General features: G+C 40.6%; 1 protein-coding gene and 1 non-coding gene across 3 annotated transcripts in view; both read left to right on the plus strand.

Annotated features, from left to right (window-relative positions):
• adamtsl3 (ADAMTS-like 3) overlaps positions 1 to 17549 on the plus strand; it is a 188923-nt gene that overhangs the window by 18523 nt on the left and 152851 nt on the right. For both annotated transcript variants that reach the window (XM_046387311.1, XM_046387226.1), the window contains exon 3: positions 3385 to 3504. In XM_046387311.1, coding sequence (XP_046243267.1) covers positions 3385 to 3504 — 120 coding nt within the window. The remainder of the gene's footprint in view (positions 1 to 3384; positions 3505 to 17549) is intronic.
• On the plus strand, positions 5850 to 5921 carry trnae-uuc. Its single transcript has one exon. It is a non-coding gene; the product is annotated as a tRNA-Glu (tRNA).

Genomic DNA, 17549 nt, shown 5'->3' on the forward strand with positions numbered 1-17549 from the left:
TCTAGCTGCTGTGTCTCTGCGGAGGGATAAACATTAAATAGTCCAGGAAGCAGAAACCCTCTGAATGACCACAATTACGGCTGGTTAGTACAGCAAAAAGAATAATCCAAGGCAGTTTAAGGAGTGTCACAGATGTGGTTATTTTATTCATCCATCTTGGCAAACAGCACAGAGTCATCAGAGCAGCAACAACACTCATGTTGTTAAAATAGCGCCTATATATAGTGTGTCTCAGCTAATGACCCTGGAAGATTCCACCCACGGGGATCCACCGCTGGCCAACATAACACACATCTTTATATACATGCAAACATATTCCGTAACCTATACACACCCATTTACATCAGCTGTCACTAAAAACAAACACATCTAAATCACCTTGCATTTGTTATACTACACTGCACACATATCCATCACCCCACACCAATTCACAGTCGGTTTTCCCCCAGAACTATAAAATCTGTGCCTGTTGCCTGGGGAAGCCTTTTGCCTGCACACCCTGAAGACACAACAACTGGTGAGTACACAACACTTCTTGATCTTCTTAATGCAAACGCTGAGCAACCTGAGCAATACAGCTTAGCTTACCACATTTCTAACCAATTAACACATATTAAATATACACATTTAATACTCTGTCCCTCTCCTCTAGGTAGAACTGTGGCCCACACAGCACCTATCAACAAAGTCAAAGTCAGACCTGCAAAAGGACAATGAATATAATGATAAATATTCAAGAAATAAGGTAAATACATCCATATAAATGTGTAAACAAGCAATGTGTTAAAATGTATTGTGCAAATCTTCAATAAAGTGCTGTTGCTCTTAAAGTGCCTATGTAGTTATTAAAGTGCATATGTAGTCATACTCAGTCAAAGTGCGTGGTGATATATGTGCAAACCAGGTGATGATGTGTCCTTCGTCACACCCTCTTTGTCCTGCCTAGAATTTATCTTGGTTAAAGCCTTGGCAAATAAATGCAGTTTATTAACTCTTTCACACAGCTTTTGAATTCTTTCTTTGGTGTCCCTTACCTTACATGCTCATACTCACAATGTCATGTAATTGCTGGACGAAGTATTTGAAGTAGGCTTGAAGGTTGTGCATCTCTGGTTGTCAGATGATGGAGGAAGAAGAGAGGTACAATGTTTATTTTATTTGATCATTTTTCTGTTTTGTCTAGGTTCAAGTGCTAGGCTAGAATGCGAATAATTTTGAGTTTGTAGGTATGCAAGAAGTGAAAGATCACTCTCTTTACAACTGCTGATGTCCTGTTATTCTCCAACAAATAGGAACTGGGGTGTTTCACTTTCACATGGCAGACTTCTAGGTATTTCCTGTTTCCTACAGTTTCAACCATGATGGTGATCATTCCCTTATCTTACCCAAGTAGTTCTTTCTTTTAACCATGACGACAGAGGTTGGTAGAATATATACTGCACGAAATGCAGCTGTCTTGCACAGAACTTTTACACTGACCTTTGCACAATACACCAACTGAACTCCATTTGCACACTATCTCAGTTGGTACAGGCCTGTTGTATATATTGTCATTTAATTGTTTATACTTTATTTTGTTTATGCTATATACTTTTATAGGCTATACTTTTATACTGCTGTTTTTATATTTCTAGCTATTTTGCATATTTCTTTATATATGTTATTGGGCTTATACCGAGAGCAGGGAAACTGACTTCGTTCCACCTCATGTTTTTAACATGTGTGAAATGACAATAAAGCTCCTTGAATCCTTGAATACTGGCCAAATGATCAAAAATATGTTAATGCAGTTTTTAAGAAAATGTAGTTATGTAGCATTTGACTGTGCTACCCTGCTAGAGGAGAAAATAATTCACTATTGAAAATATTGCAAAATTCATTCATCCATCCATTTTCTATACTGCTTATCCTTCAGCGTCGAGGGGGGGTGAAGCCTATCCCAGCTGACTACGGGCGAGAGGCGGGGTTCACCCTGGACTGGTCGCCAGTCAATCGCAGGGCCAACACACAAAGACAGACAACCACACACTCTCACACTCACACCTAGGGGCAATTTAAAGTAGCCAATTAACCTAATGTGCATGTTTTTGGTATTGTGGGAGGAAGCCGGAGTACCCAGAGAAAACCCACCACAAGGGTATGTTCATTTTCATCTTCATCTTTGTCTTAGTCCACTTATGGGCAAAGATGCCCAGCCCCTCCTCTCAGCAGCCACTTCCATCAGCTCATCCAGGCGTATACCAAGGCATTCTCAGGCTAGACAAGAGATGTAGTATGTCCATCGTGTCCTGGGGCTGCCTCAAGGTCTCCTCTCAGATGAACATGCCTGAAACACCTAGGTAGATGTCTGGGAGGAATCCTGACCAGATCCCCGAACCTCCTTAACTGGCTCCTGTCGATGGCAGGGGCAGCACCTCTACTCTGAGCTGAAAGCGAAGCCCAGCCACCCTGCAGAGAAAACTCATTTCAGTCGCTTGCATTCTCGAACCTCGTCTTTCGGTCACTATCCACAGCTCGGGGCTGTAGGTGAGGGTTGGAACAGAGATAAACTGGTAAATCAGGCATCGCTTTTCAGCTCAGCTCTCTCTTCACCACGACAAGCCGGCATCACAGCAGATGCTTCCTGCCTGTCAATCTCCTTGCTCTGTTTTTCCCTCACTCATGAACAAGACCTTGAGGTGCTTCAGTTCCTCCACTTGGGATCAGACACTCCTCAGGGAAACACATACCAATGGCACTTCTGCTGTGTCTGTCTCTAAGTGGCTCTAAAAGCCTGCTGGAGACGCCACTCACACTAACCTTAATGGTAGATCATCTCTCTGGACACACACTTCCGCACATGCACACACTGACACAGTCTCTCTCTCTCTTGGTCTCTCTCTCTCTGTCTGTCCCTTTAAATGCCAGATGGCAGTTATTCCTTTCCAGTCTCAGTGTGCAGCACAGTCAGAGTCCCTGTTGTCCTGATAATCGGTCTTCCCCTTCTTCCTTTTGGATTACAGTGATCATCAAAAAAATCCAGCATGAGTATTTGTTCAGTGACTCTATAAATGACGGTGAAATGAATCGGATATATTTCCTCTGAGGAGAATGTATGAGGAGTCAGCAGAGGGCTTGGTCATATCAGAACACAGCTTTTGTCTCCTGTGAGTTGAGAAGGTGGGGTGGGGGAGCCTCTGTTTAAACAACTCCAGCAAAGTCCAGGTTTTAGCTCACTAAGTTAACCAAAGGAAGGGTTAAATTTTTTAAACGCAACATGTTCATCTGTGTGTCGAATTCTTCCAGATTTTGGTGACTGATCACGTTCTGAATTTAATGTTATTGCCATGCGTTCTGCCTGGATACCGATTCAGTACAACTCTGTGTGTGTGTGTGTGTTTTCAGTGTGCAGAGAGTCAGCTCCAGAGCGCGATGTTCCTGCCAGAGTTCGCTCTCTCACCTCAGGGCAGCTTCATGGAGGATGCCACAGAAGATCAGTTTCTTACCTACAGAGCTGACGACCAGGTCAGTCCACGTTCTTTACTGTTGCTGGACCAGTATGGCTTTGCAATAGCTGAAGCTAAGATTTTGAAATTGCGGTTAATTGCTCCGATGTTGCATCTTACCTAAGTTTTGGAATTTCAATCTCATGGCTCACATGTGGGGTTTTAAAGTTTGTCTTTTGTCACTGAGAAAACAAACAGGCCATACTGATGTTACCTGGGCTTCACCAGTGATAGGTGATAGCCTGTGATTAGGATCATTGGTGTGGACAGAAGGTAACTTGATGACATCTGTGAAGACTTATATAGTTGTAACATGAATATTTCATCTATAAAAATGGCTGCAGAACAAACTGGACTTTAATTTTGCATTGCTCTTATTCTGACAGAGTGGCTGTGATGTGATTTTTGGCACAGTAACCAAAGTCACAATTTCAATTCAATTAAATTTATTTATATAGCACCAAATCACATCGTCAGCATCTCATTACACTTTCAAATTTGAGCAGGTCTGTTGTCTAACAATTGATTTTTACAATTACAGTCATGACAAGAGAAATGGTGACTAGCTTTTCCTCTATGGCATGAACACCTGACGTTGTTTTTTCAGAATTTGTGGCAATAAGGTTCAATAACTAATGAAAAGTCTCAAGGAGCCAAGTCATTAAATTATTTTCTGTTTTCTCAAAGTTATATTTCTGCTTGATATCATGTTGCATCTCGTCCATTTTGTTGTGGCGCAACAACACACAATTGCACTTCTACCTGTGACGTATTTGTCTGGACAGTCAAAAACCTTTGAAGGCATTTTTCTCTGTTTCATTGTGAGCCTTCTTACTGTGATTTGCCTTTGTTGGTTGGTTGATTAAAGTCGTGTGCGTTGGCAAAATATCCTTGTTGGTTAGTGCTATTAGAGCCTTGTGTTTTTCACTGCAAATGACAATGATTCACAAACTACACCTTTATCTTGCAGAGCTAATTATCAAGTCATTAAGTCCAAAATGTGCCCAAACACTGGCCTTTTTCTTGTTTTGGTGTCTGACGTCAAGATTTCCCCCCTTTTTATCTTTCTGTCAAGTGTGTGGATGTGCTTGTTAGGAGTGTATCAATCCCTGCCTGTCCTCCATCTGTTTTCACAGTATGCTAAATAATTAGTCAAGAAAACTGTCAGGAGTGACATGATATTGATTCATATCTAATCAGCTCTGCCTTGATTGACATTTTGATCTGAGTGTGTAGAGCAGTGTGTGTTCAGATACATTGATGATTGTTTTTTTTTTTTTAATTTTATTGAATATACATAGCATTCAATTGTTTTGGTCTGTGATGCTGGTTCTCCAGTGTGACATTGAGGGTCTGAAAATGTTATTTATTTTACTTTCAATTGAAGTTGCATACTTATGACACACTGAAAAATTCACATTACTCACCCAGGACTTGACTCACAGTGAATGATTACAAGTCCAGTGCTGCACCAAACTGAGCCCACAGATGAATTTAGTGGCACTGAGTTCCCCACTGGCCTCTAACATGCTGTCAAAAGTTCTCTTTTGTTTTGTTAGTGGCAGTGGTTTGCTTGTTTTTGCCTCAGTATTTTCTAATATTTTCATATTATATCTATAATGTGTTGCTCTGTGACTGTGAATATCTGATCTCAACATGTTTAATGTGAATTGATTTGCGTTTGTGTCTGTGTTTCAAAGGAGCAGTTGTTAGGGCTTGTATAAATCTGATCACAGCAGCTCTATGACATATACTCCTGTTCCGGTTTGTAAGCTTAACATGAGCAACGCTTGTCATGCTTTTCTGAGACTTGTGCGATCTGTGTCTAAACATCGATTCAGGATTGATAACAGATTTCACTTTTTTTGTTATTTTCCTTGTAAGGTTTTAAGGAAGCATGGACAATGACATTGGTTGACTGGTTGATTATACAGCAAAGTGTGTACACGAGCATACTGGCATGTTTGCACACAGAAATACTGTACACAAACATGCTTCAGGCCCCATGTAAGTGTTTAATATTGGTGTCGGCAGCAGATGGTGTTGCCCAAGTGCAGCTGAATAGATTAGAAGCTACAGGTTTTCCTCCACTCTGGCTGATAGTGCTCTGTCACATTTTTCTAGCTTACTGTCTGTCCTACATTCTGCTTCATGTGGACTAATGTGCATCACAATCTCACAATCCAAAGGATCTGAGAGGACCCCCCCCCCCCCTCCCCCCTCCTGGACTAAAAAGATAGGAAGCATTTTGGCTCTATAAGTTGCAAACACTGAAACCAAAAGATTTAAATGAGAACTCATTTCTCAGCGATACTGTAAAACTCATTCACCAATAACATGGTTATTTACTTGTTTATGTGACCATCCCATATGGTCTAGCGGTTAGGATTCCTGGTTTTCACCCAGGCGGCCCGGGTTCGACTCCCGGTATGGGAAACGCTGTTAATGCTGTGTTATTTAGTAGGGGCTTGTGGTTGCCAGATCGATTCCACCCTGCACTGGCAAGAAAAAATTGGGTTTGGTGGAGTAATCAATAATGCAATTAATGTAACTCACTGGCCAGAGTACAGGAGCTGAGATTGAGTTTGGATGCGAGAGGCATTATTTCTGCTTTTTCCCATCACTTTTGTAAAGTCCAACCCCAAGCTGTCTGATTTGAAAAACTCTGGCCCTTGGACAAACATATTTGAGAAACTGTCTTAATACTACTTAATACTACAGCAGTCTTAATACTACTTAATACTACAGCAGTGAGGTGATGCAAGTTAATTCTGGATAAAGGACAGTTGGGAGTAAATATTTGGAAGAAGGATAATGACAATCATTTCAATTTATTTTCAATTTATTTATATAGCACCTTATACAATCAAAATTGCCTCTAGATGCTGACCCAGAGCCTGAACCCCTGAGCAAGCAGACAATGGCAAGGAAAAACTCCCTGTTACCTGTAACTATTAAAGACTTGTCTCTCAGTACTTTTTAAATTGCCTAACCTGTCTGTGGCTCTCAGCCCCACGTGCTTTGATCCCTACTTGACATCTTAATGATTAAAAAATTGGTGAAGAACTTATTTTTTATCTCTTTATTTATAAAATTCTCAGTCATGTCCTAAAACGCCTGGCCACTGTAGATTTTGGTCAACAGTACAAACAGGAATACTTTTGTAGTTACATTCAGTGTTGCATTCAGTGTTTGGATCCACACATCAGAATTGTTGACAAGAATAAAAAATATAAAATATTACAAGACTTATGTCATTTGTGTGGATGTTGGGAGCTGCTTTGGTGCCCAGTGGTTGGTGGTTCTCTCCTGGTCAGATTTATATATTATATTTTATATAATTAGGGGATGCTTTTTGCACTCATGATTACAAGGTGCAAAACGATGAGGGATTTGCCACAGACTGCCTGGATGCTCTTGAGGAAGAAGCTAAAGAAATTCTTTCTACCATGTTCTTTATATATTCATTGTCTTTGGTTCCACTTTGCACTTTTCCAAGTGCAGTCAGAAGCTAAATTGATTTCTAAATGTGTGCTGGCTTTTTAAAATGAGTTTCTACTGACTCTTTAAAAATAGGAATCTATATTGGCCACACACATCACCATGGAGCTAGCAATGTAAAGAAATGGGTGGAAATTTAGGGCTTATAGTTGAATTATTGTTAGTAAGTGTTGGCCCCAAAAGTAGTGTTGGTCTCATGCTGCATTTCTGTAGAGTTCTGTGTGCTTCAGGCTTCAGTGAGGAGAATGAGGTCATTTTCTACTCTCCGCTGTTGTTTTGAAGAAAAAAAAAAAGCAAAAAAAACACAAAAAAACAAAACCCCAAATTGCTTCACAAATGCAAATTGCTCTGAAAGTAACACTGAAAATTAGCCTCTCTCACCCACACACACAATGCGCCCATTCTTCTCCATATAACCTCTGTAATAAGGAGATTTTTTTTTCCTTTTCGACTAAATAAAACCACAGTGCAGTAAAGTGATCCATCTGGAATTGGGGTACAGTTAATGAGGAGATGTCTCTGCACAGCTTTGGAGTCACATCCATGCACATAACTCAGGTTAACTTCAACATATGTTGTATTTTGAAAGCCTCACAGATGACAGATATCATACAAATGGTCTCTGATGAAACACAGAAAGCTTGTTTTCAGGAACTTTCCTTGGTTGCATTGCTTGGGCTCATTCTGGTCCTCTGCACTACTGGGGGTTGTTGTTGTACTGCTGTGTGCCTGAGACTGAGAGTGACATTATGTGTCTGTGAGGAAACATCTGATCACTATCGTAACAGAGCCCATTGCACAAAACTCTCCTTTCTATGGTGCTCTTACATTCATTGAGCTTCCTCAATGAGCTACTAGCACATCTGCTGACAGTGACTAATACAGACTCACCTGGCATCCAAACAGGAGAGCCTCACTGAAGTGGATCATGCATCTATCAAGGCCTCATGAGATTGACAGTGACCAGGCTAACAGCAACAATAACTGTTTTTAATATGTGATAAAAAAAAAAAAAAATAGTGTGATAATAGTGTGACACCCAAGCCCCACATTCTCTTTGGTTTTATTATTAGGTGCAAGTGGAATTAAAAAACTATCAGAACTCAAACTGTTCTCAGAACTAGAATGGATCTGAAAACTCTTGAACTTAGACTTGGCTTAACACTGGACACACTGACTGAGCTTTTCAAAACCGGGAGCATTTTTGATCAGTTCATATGGGGCTATGTGAACACATCAACAAGTGAGCCGGGTGGTCTCGACTCTATTCCAGTCAAATCTCGGAAGGATTTGTCGGCATGAATGGAAACAAACTAACCTCTATCAATGTGCTTATTGTGAAATCTGTTCAGGAAGCAATCTTATAATAGATCTGTATGAGCTATGTCTATATTTATAAATATCATGGTAGCAGGTATGCATGTCAGCATCAGTAACCTCCCTGATTAATAAGTCAATAGTTGTTAAAACTGCTGTGCTTGTATCCTACTCTGTGTACTTTCTCAGTTCATTAAGACCATCAAAAACTATGTAATGGTAAGGCCCAAATCATTACTGTACTCGTTTTCTTCCTGTCTCCACCTATTAGCCATTAGCCTACTCATAACATGTGGTGGGTTTGTAGTCTAATTATAACAATAGTTCTTATGAACAGTTATTTCTTTGTGAGTTCTATGTGACTTGAAAAAACATAAATATACACATCAGAAGCATTAAAGTGCTGCATGAACTTGTTTTGTTTTGGTTTTTTTTTAAAAAAAGGCAACGTGAACATGAAGTATTGCAGGTGCATGCGGTACTCTTTCTGACAGTTTGCACTGGAAAGATCACGTAAGATTGTTCACATCTCAAAGCAGTGAGATGTGAAGAACCACCCATATGAAAACATTTTTACAAGGTGCAAATGTCAGATAGATTTCAGAGATGTCATCATCACTTGCTTGTTAAACACACACACACACACACACACACACACACACATACACACACACACTACAAACGATGAAAAGAGGAAAGGCTGACCTGAGTTTTTCAAAGCTTCAAAGATTTTGTTGTTACCATGGCAACAGATGTCCAAATCAGTATTTGAATGCCTCAGGATGGAGCCGTTGCATGTGCTGCACCCAAGAAAAGGCAAAAGACCGACTAAAGGTATGAAAGTAAGTTTCTGCGTGCCGTTTCATTGGTCTCTCAACTCAGTCTCAAATAAAACCAAGCGTGTGCACATGAAAAATATCTGCAAACACTTCTTCTCCGCCTACACAAATCTAGTTAACAAGGGGCTGAGGCAGTGACAGTGGCTGATGTCTCTCAGCCTGTCGTCCTCGTTTGACTCATAGTAATAACAAAGTGTATTAATAAATGATGACTGCTAGTTTGAAAGAAGTATGATAACCTGTAGTTAGTTGATTGGCAGGCACCACCCACCCGAAAAGCATTATGTTCTCATCTTTAAATAGGCCTTTATTAGTCCCACAGTGGGGAAATTTACAGAGCTGTCTCTGCATGGACATTTCACTCCACTCTACTGGGTCCTGTCGACTATATTGCCTCTTAATAGTGTGGCGTAGATCAAGGATTCCTGTTGATTTCTTGATTGCGTGTTGTAATGTGTGTGTGTGTAAACAATTTATTTTAAGGATTATAAAAGGCTTTTTTTCAGTCATTTTAAACACAACTGCACACACACCATTTTGAGGGGTTAAGGCGGTGGTAACCTAAATTAATTTGGTTATATTAATTTTGACCCAATCAAACATCCATCCATCCATCCATCCATTTTCTACACCGCTTGTCCGTCAGGGTTGCGGGGGAGCTGGAGCCTATCCCAGCTGACTACGGGCGAGAGGCGGGGTTCACCCTGGACTGGTCGCCAGTCAATCGCAGGGCCAACACACAAAGACAACCACACTCTCACACTCACACCTAGGGACAATGTAGAGTAGCCATTTAACCTAATGTGCATGTTTTTGGTATTGTGGGAGGAAGCCGGAGTACCCGGAGAAAACCCACACAGGCACAGGGAGAACATGCAAACTCCACATAGAAGGGCCCAGACCGGGATTCGAACCTGGAACCCTTTTGCTATGAGGCGACAGTGCTAACCACTGCACCACCGTGCCGCCCCACCCAATCAAACAGACACAGCTTTTGCAGTCTTTTTAGGTTGTTTTTGATTGATAGCATTTCATGTGGGTGCCTTGTGTTTTAGACCCTCAAAGTGCCTTGCATTTTGGCAGGACTCTTAAGAAAAAGAAAGAAAAACATTGGACAACATTTACATTTTCATGGAGAACAAAGTACCAAACATTGTTACATTGTTTCAAACACACAACAGCAGGCCTAGAAGAAGCTGTGTTTGTGCCTCTTCATTGGTGGCAGCTGTAGGCGGAGGCATTGTGTTTTCAGGTTGTTCAGCTGTCCAACCATCTGTACCTCACAAATCCATACAGGGAATTTCTTCAAATTTGGCACAAAGGTCCACTTGGAGTTGAACTGAATTAGAATGTGGTGGTCAACGGTCAAAATGCTGCTGTGACCTCATAACAATAGTATAAAATAAATAAATATAAAAATAAATGGAGCTCATACACCAAATATAACAAAATTTCACATGTCTAATAGGATACAATGAGGCAATGATAACATTTTACAACTAAAAGGTCCAAGGTCAACTTCACTGTGACATTCTAATGTTTGTCAGCTGTCTCCCGCTCCATGTTAGCAGAAATAACACAGTTAATAACTCAAAGTTCTTGTTAAATAAATGTTTCCTAAAGATTATTTTAGATAGTTCTTATGGTATTCATGTGCATTTTCAATAAGTTTGGTTTTCACTAGATTGAATGTCATGATAGACAGTTGAACACTGCTCCAGTTTGGGTCACATGGGTGTAACTCAGTCCTCCGGCTCCACTGCTAGATCACTACCGCAACCTTGCAGGCTCCTAACCTTGATCATACATCTGAAACAGTTAGTCTAAATGACTAACCACTTGGCATTATCACCCAGCGAAACAGCCTCCACTGCTCACTGGATGGTTCTCTGCTCTGGAAGCAAATGGAAGTCAAGTGTAAGCGTGTGTTTGCTCACCTGTAATGTGGAAAGTTCCTGGATCCCCTTATCACCTGCCTCTGACAAATCACCCTCAGAATGTGATTCATATTAAAAAACAGAGCCAGTCAGCACAGGAAAACAAGTAAAAATTTCATTCTGTCTGAATGCTGTCACAGTAAAGACTGTACTCAGAGTTAAATTACCTGCAGCTTTCTGCGCTCACTTCATCATGCATTAAGATATGATTGAGCTCATTTTATACAAATGCAACATAAAGGCATGACTTGTGACCAGCTGTGACAAAATGCTCAAAAAGGTTTAGATTTCAGGCTTTCGCTGCTCTTGGCCACGGCCTGAACCACAAAAAGAGAACATGGCGCAGGGCAGCCAACAACAGCTCCATCGAGGCTGTATTCCTGTCTCTTTCTCTCGGTATCCATCTCCGTATGCATGTTTCAAATTCTCTGCAACATTCTTCCCTGGCTTCCCTCTTCTAACCCTGTCTATTGTCTGGAATTGCAGAGGCAACATACATAAGAATTAAATACAAGGTCTCTTTTGGGAATAGAGTTCAGTCATAAAGTGTTACTTACATTGGAGGTGGGTAAGACACATACTGACTAATAATTTTGTCATTTCCCTAAGGTCTTACTGCAATAGAGGCCTGCTGCCACAGACAGATTTAAATCTGCAGCTATGCTTGCTGCTGGCTCAGCTGCATTCCAAGAGAATTCCTGTATATTTAAAAAGATGATTTGAGATGATGGATGAGAGCAATGCTGAGGATCTATGGTGGCTTGGGTAAAGACCAGAGAGGAAAGTGAAACTGGGCATGTTGTGGGATTGTGTCCCAACCATCAAACTTTTCACAGAAGGCAGTGTGGATGACGCTGAACTACATAACTATTCTGAGCTCTCATTCTACATTTGCTTTCGGCTATACAACCTGAATTTATTAACAGAATCAGCTTTTTGTCAAGTTTTCTCAATGGAATTTGAGGTAGGTTATAAGTTGCCGCCGGTATACTTACACATATGGCTAAATTCAATTTACAGGAAGATAGAAATGGTCATACAACTTAACACAAGTATGCAAAGTTGTAGTGGTTGTAGCAAATTTCCATTTGATACAGCAGCATTATTTTTGTCTGACCACTGCCACCTCTTGTGGTATTCACAACGTCAGATGTGGAAAGCACAACGTTTGCTAGTTTTGACATTTTCTTCATCTTTTTGTGAATGGCAAGCTAATATATTATAATGGTAGTCGTACAGGGGAAAGAAGTGGTATACAGTATATGTTGTCTAGCACTGAACTGAATTCAGATTCAATAAAATGCCATTGAACCCTTTTCACTTTACCCAGAATGGTCTCCAGTGCATATATAATTAGAATGGACTTTAAAGTGAAGTAATTTTAAATGTGGTAATGTTGGAAACACATTAGAGAATTTTTATGTACCCTTTTAAACATGTGTGGAGTGGATCTTTAGTATCAAAAACATTGATTAGCACAGCTTTAATGGATAAATCCAACTTTGGCCTGTGTTTCTATCAGTATAACACTGTAGTCACCAAGTTATTGCAAGACATTGCTTGTGGATGGGACAAGAAACATCAGCAGTTAAACAATCAGATGGGTTGTAACAAGCCAACAGATTAATCTAATTATCTAAAATACTTCTTCTCCTTCTTCACCCAGCCGACTATCAGCAGGATGGTTCTCCCTTGTGAGCCGGGTCCTGCTCAAGGTTTCTTCCTGTTAAAAGGGAGTTTTTCCTTGCCACTGTCTGCTTGCTTGGCGGTTCAGGCTTTGGGTTTCTGTAAAGCACCTAAATTTTGATTGTATAAGGTGCTATATAAATAAAATTGAATTGAACTGAATACTTAATTTGAAGGTAAAGCTTGAAGCAACCACACCTGAAATGCGGTTGCTTGTCCTTCATGGATCAAGAAAATGCACAAATCAGTCTGTCAAGTGTGATAAATGTTTTAAAGGAACAGTTTGACGACAAAACATCCTGCAGCTATTGAGTGGGTGTGCTGGAACTGGCTTTCTAATGGCAGTTAAAAAGGGAAACTGTGGTTGTGGCCTAATGGCTCTTTGCTCCAGTGCTTGTTTTTGACGTGACACATGCTGGAGATGAAATACCCTGCAGCCACACTGTGGTCTGTGGTCTGTGGTGTGTGTGTGTGTGTTTCGTCTCCTTGCTGTGAATTGCTCATAAATGCTGCTCCTTGGTTGGCATATTGATTAATGATGATGAGATTATAACTCGACACACTTGAGTGCCAGTCCAGCCAGTCTGCTGGGTTCTGGACTGTTTGTACTCTGTGTCTGAATATTTGCATTTTTGTGCATGTGTGTTTGTTGCCATGAGCTCTAGAAAGCTGTGCGTGCACTATGTCTTTATGTTTTAATATTCTCTGGGTAAATATGGAAACCCCAGAGAAATGAACAGTTGTGGGGAGTGTTTTCTGAAATCCTTAAAGATAAAACCTAGATTCTTCACTATTTGTGTGGTCACAACCATTAGCAATTTAAATTCTCTGTCCCCTGTAGAATATTCAGCTTTTGGATCCACCTTGCTGGTCCTCTTGGGAAGTGGTAGCTAGCTAGCCAGCTGAGCATTAATTAACGGTTACACCAACAACATGGACTTTACACACACTTTATACTGTCTTCATCTTTCATGTGAGACACTCCTTGCACGTCATTGGTACATCAAGTGTTGTCCACGGACGACGAAAGCGCTGATTGGTGAGCTCTGGCTGCTTGTGTTTTTCCTCCAGGTTTCCAATGAAAGAAATTGTTGATAGCATAAAAGAAACATTAGGGAAGCTAAAGCAAGTTTTTGTAGTCGTCAACCTTAAAATAACAGATTATGCAACTCACTTCATATCTCTGCTTTCTTTCATGGGGTATTGAGACAAGGTAAACTTTGCCCCAGTTGCTCTATATTGCATCATCACTATCTGTAGGCTGATCATGTCATATAACATATTTATTTATCTTGTGTTGTGCTGGTGCAATCAGTGGGTGGAATCCAATGCTGAACTGTAACACAAAACCTTCTGTGCTCATATCTACAGCAGGACCTCCATTCATCTCTTGCATCAAGTGTAAATCCAGCTTTACTCTGGGTCCATGTAATTTTAGCTCCTGCAGAGTGCTATGCTTCTGTGCATTCAGTCCTGTCAATCCTGAAGCACAGCTAGAATTTGACCAAGTGCACCAGCCAAACACCAGAAAATATATGTGTGTTAATTAGCCTAAATTATAAAATCAGAGAGACTGTTGCTAGGTTTAGATAATAATGACAGTGTAGGAAGACTGGGCATGCCAATCTGAAGATTAGGCAGTTAGATATAAGCAGAGATGATTTAGATAGAGTTGGAGTTACAGCACAGACAATGGGCTGAATGAATAGGCCGGTATTGGATTATTTTCTTTCTATGCGTTCATGCTTGTCCCTAACAGATTCTTAAAAGATTTTCCATCAGGTTAAGCACTGTTCATATAAATAATTATAAGTATTCACTTGCATACGCACGCACACTGCAGTGGTGAAGGTATTTTCAGGTCTCAGTGGATGTGCTTGAGACTTTTGTTATGCTGTCATAGCAACTGACCATAAGCTGAATGAATGGTGACATGCAGTCTTAATGAAGTGTCCACTCTAATGCGGTCTCTGTGGGGCAAGGACATCTCTACAACACCCATACTGATGTTGATACCAAAGGCTCAAACTTCTATTTTAACACTCTGATAGCATCTCATTAGGCTTCAGTGCCTCCTCTGCTCCACATTGTGACTGTTTCATCTAAGTTATTTATTATCATTTTCGCAAAGGTCCAAGAGGACTGAAATTTCATCTGTGCTGTATGTCGTGCATGTATAGCATATTTGATAAAAAAGTTGACTTGACTTGACTTAACAATAAGGTCATTAATCATCAGCACAAGCCTTGCTCAGTTTCCTGAACAAGGCTTTTGTTAGCAGCCTCCACTTCTGGCACTTCTTTCTTCAACAATCTTTGTGTAGATACCAGCCTGTCTGCTTCTTTTCTTTGAATAAAAACTTGTGCCCCTCATGACATATTTTAAAAATGTTACACACAAATTCTACATTTATCAATGGTACCAAACTTGGCAATGGTAAAATGAATGGTAAATTCGTGGACTGTGCTTATATATTGCTCTTCTTACTTTACAACAGAGCATTCACCCATGCACCAAACATACCATACAAAGTGCCACCTTTTTATCAGGAGTGATAACCTTTCATACACTCACACACCCACCAAACAGCCATCAGGAGCAATTTAGGGTTCAGTGTCTTGCCCAAGACAGGGCCAGGTATTGAATCACTGGCCTTCTGATTGGTGGAGGACCACTCTACCTCCATCCATGCAATAAAGACAAGCTCACAGAGCTGCCAGTCACTCTTTTTATTTGTCAAAAAAATTCCAGCTTTTACCTTCCCCCGACACAAAATATTGTTGTATTGTTTATGAAGAGATAATACAAATGAGAGACTTACTTAGCTTTTGATAGCAGCTATTTTTAATTATTTTATTTGTGGTTGTGATGTGGCTCAAGGGTTGGCAATGTTGGTCTGTTGGTCCACCACTGTTGTTCAAACTGAAATATCTCAACAGCTATGTGGAATTTCGTACATTCATGTACTCAGAAGATGAAACCTTCTGGCTTTTGTGATCCTCTGAGTTTTTATTCAGCACCACTAACAGCATGAAGTCGTAATTTGTCAACATGCTAATATTGCTAACATGCTAACTGGTTAACTTAAGATGGTGAACAGTATTAACATGAGCATATTTCCTAAAATATTAAAGCATTAGGGTACTAAAGAATTCTCAAAATATTTCTCGAAACAGGCTGCAAATAATTGGTGCTGAATATTTCATTCATTGACAGATAAAATCAGTGAACAATGCTAAAAACAAATGGGAGAATTGATACCAGTTTTTCTAAAGCATTAGCATGACTGTCTCTTCTGTGAGGCGTAGATGTGGTGTTACAAGTGTTGCTCGGATGCTGAAATGATCTTCTACCCATCTCTCAGTCACTGCTGATGGTAAAAACCTTTCTCAGCATTGTTAATGTTGTGTTAGCTTGTGTTTGGTTTAAGTTCAGTGTTTGTTTTCCAGCATCAGGAGCCTCATACTGCCCCTCAGCACCCTGGGATACCCTGTTTTCCCTCGCGCAACATTCATTGCTGCTTTTCTTCAAAGAATAAACAATGGGAAATGCTGTGCAGCCACCATATGATTGAATCTCACTGTGTATTCCCAAATACAGATGTGAAGTGTAAAGTACCGTATTTTCCGCACTATAAGGCGCACCTAAAAGCCTTAAATTTTCTCAAAAGCCGACAGTGCGCCTTATAATCCGATGCGCCTTATCTATGGATCAATATTGGTCAATCGTGGCTACCGTAGTCAGGGGGCGTGGCCGAAGTAACAGATTTAAGCGCACTGTGGATAAAACGAGAGCACGTACGGTGAATGTTCGCACCACAGGGAATGAGAAGTCGTCCTTCACTGTAGTTCTCGCTTGCCAGGCTAATGGCCAGAAACTACCATCCATGGTTATTTTCAAGAGGAAGACCTTGCCAAAAGACTTTCCAGCCGACGTCATTATCAAGGCTAACTCGAAGGGATGGATGGACGAAGAAGAGATGAGTGAGTGGCTGAGAGAAATTTACGACGTTAACGACGTTAACGACGTTAACGAGCCGGGCATGTTGGATGCCGTATTCGCCCAGCTGTTCAATTCGGACACTGAAGAAGAAGAATTCGAGGGATTCGTGGATGAGGAATGAACTGATAAAGTGAGCTTTACGTGTTTCTTTTGTGTGTTCACAACTGAACAAGGTTGGTCATATTGTGAATATGGACAGTAACGTTTGAGCAACATTGAGTTATTGTTAAATGGTTATTGCTTTGCACTATTTCGAGAGTTACTATATTGTTATTGCACTTACGTCTGAGTTACCGTAACGGTATCAGACTCTTTTACGTGTTTACTGAATCGAGGAAAAGTTCCGGTCCACTACGTGATAAAAATGTTGCACTACCTGTTATACCGTGCTGTTGTTAAAAGATAAACTGTGTCGCGAAAATACTACGTCGCTGACATTACATCGGGAAAAATAATAACACAGCTGTTTATTCATTTTGGGAGTGAACGGAGTTGTCAGAACGCTGGTTTGTATTCTATTAATAAAGTTTGACTGACTTATCTGACTGTTTTGTTGACATTCCCTTTAGCGCAGCTCCATCTAGTGGACGCAAAACGCAACCCGAACCACTGCTGTAGCTTCTATCCTATGCGCCTTATAATGCGGTGCGCCTTATATATGAAAACAGTTTTAAAATAGGCCATTCATTGAAGGTGCGCCTTATAATCCGGTGCGCCTTATAGTGCGGAAAATACGGTACTCGTCCAACTGCTGGGTTCTATGGCTGTCACCGCAGCCTTCA

Source organism: Scatophagus argus, chromosome 1 (genome assembly GCF_020382885.2).
Source record: "Scatophagus argus isolate fScaArg1 chromosome 1, fScaArg1.pri, whole genome shotgun sequence".
In the NCBI taxonomy this organism is placed as follows: Eukaryota; Metazoa; Chordata; class Actinopteri; family Scatophagidae; genus Scatophagus; species Scatophagus argus.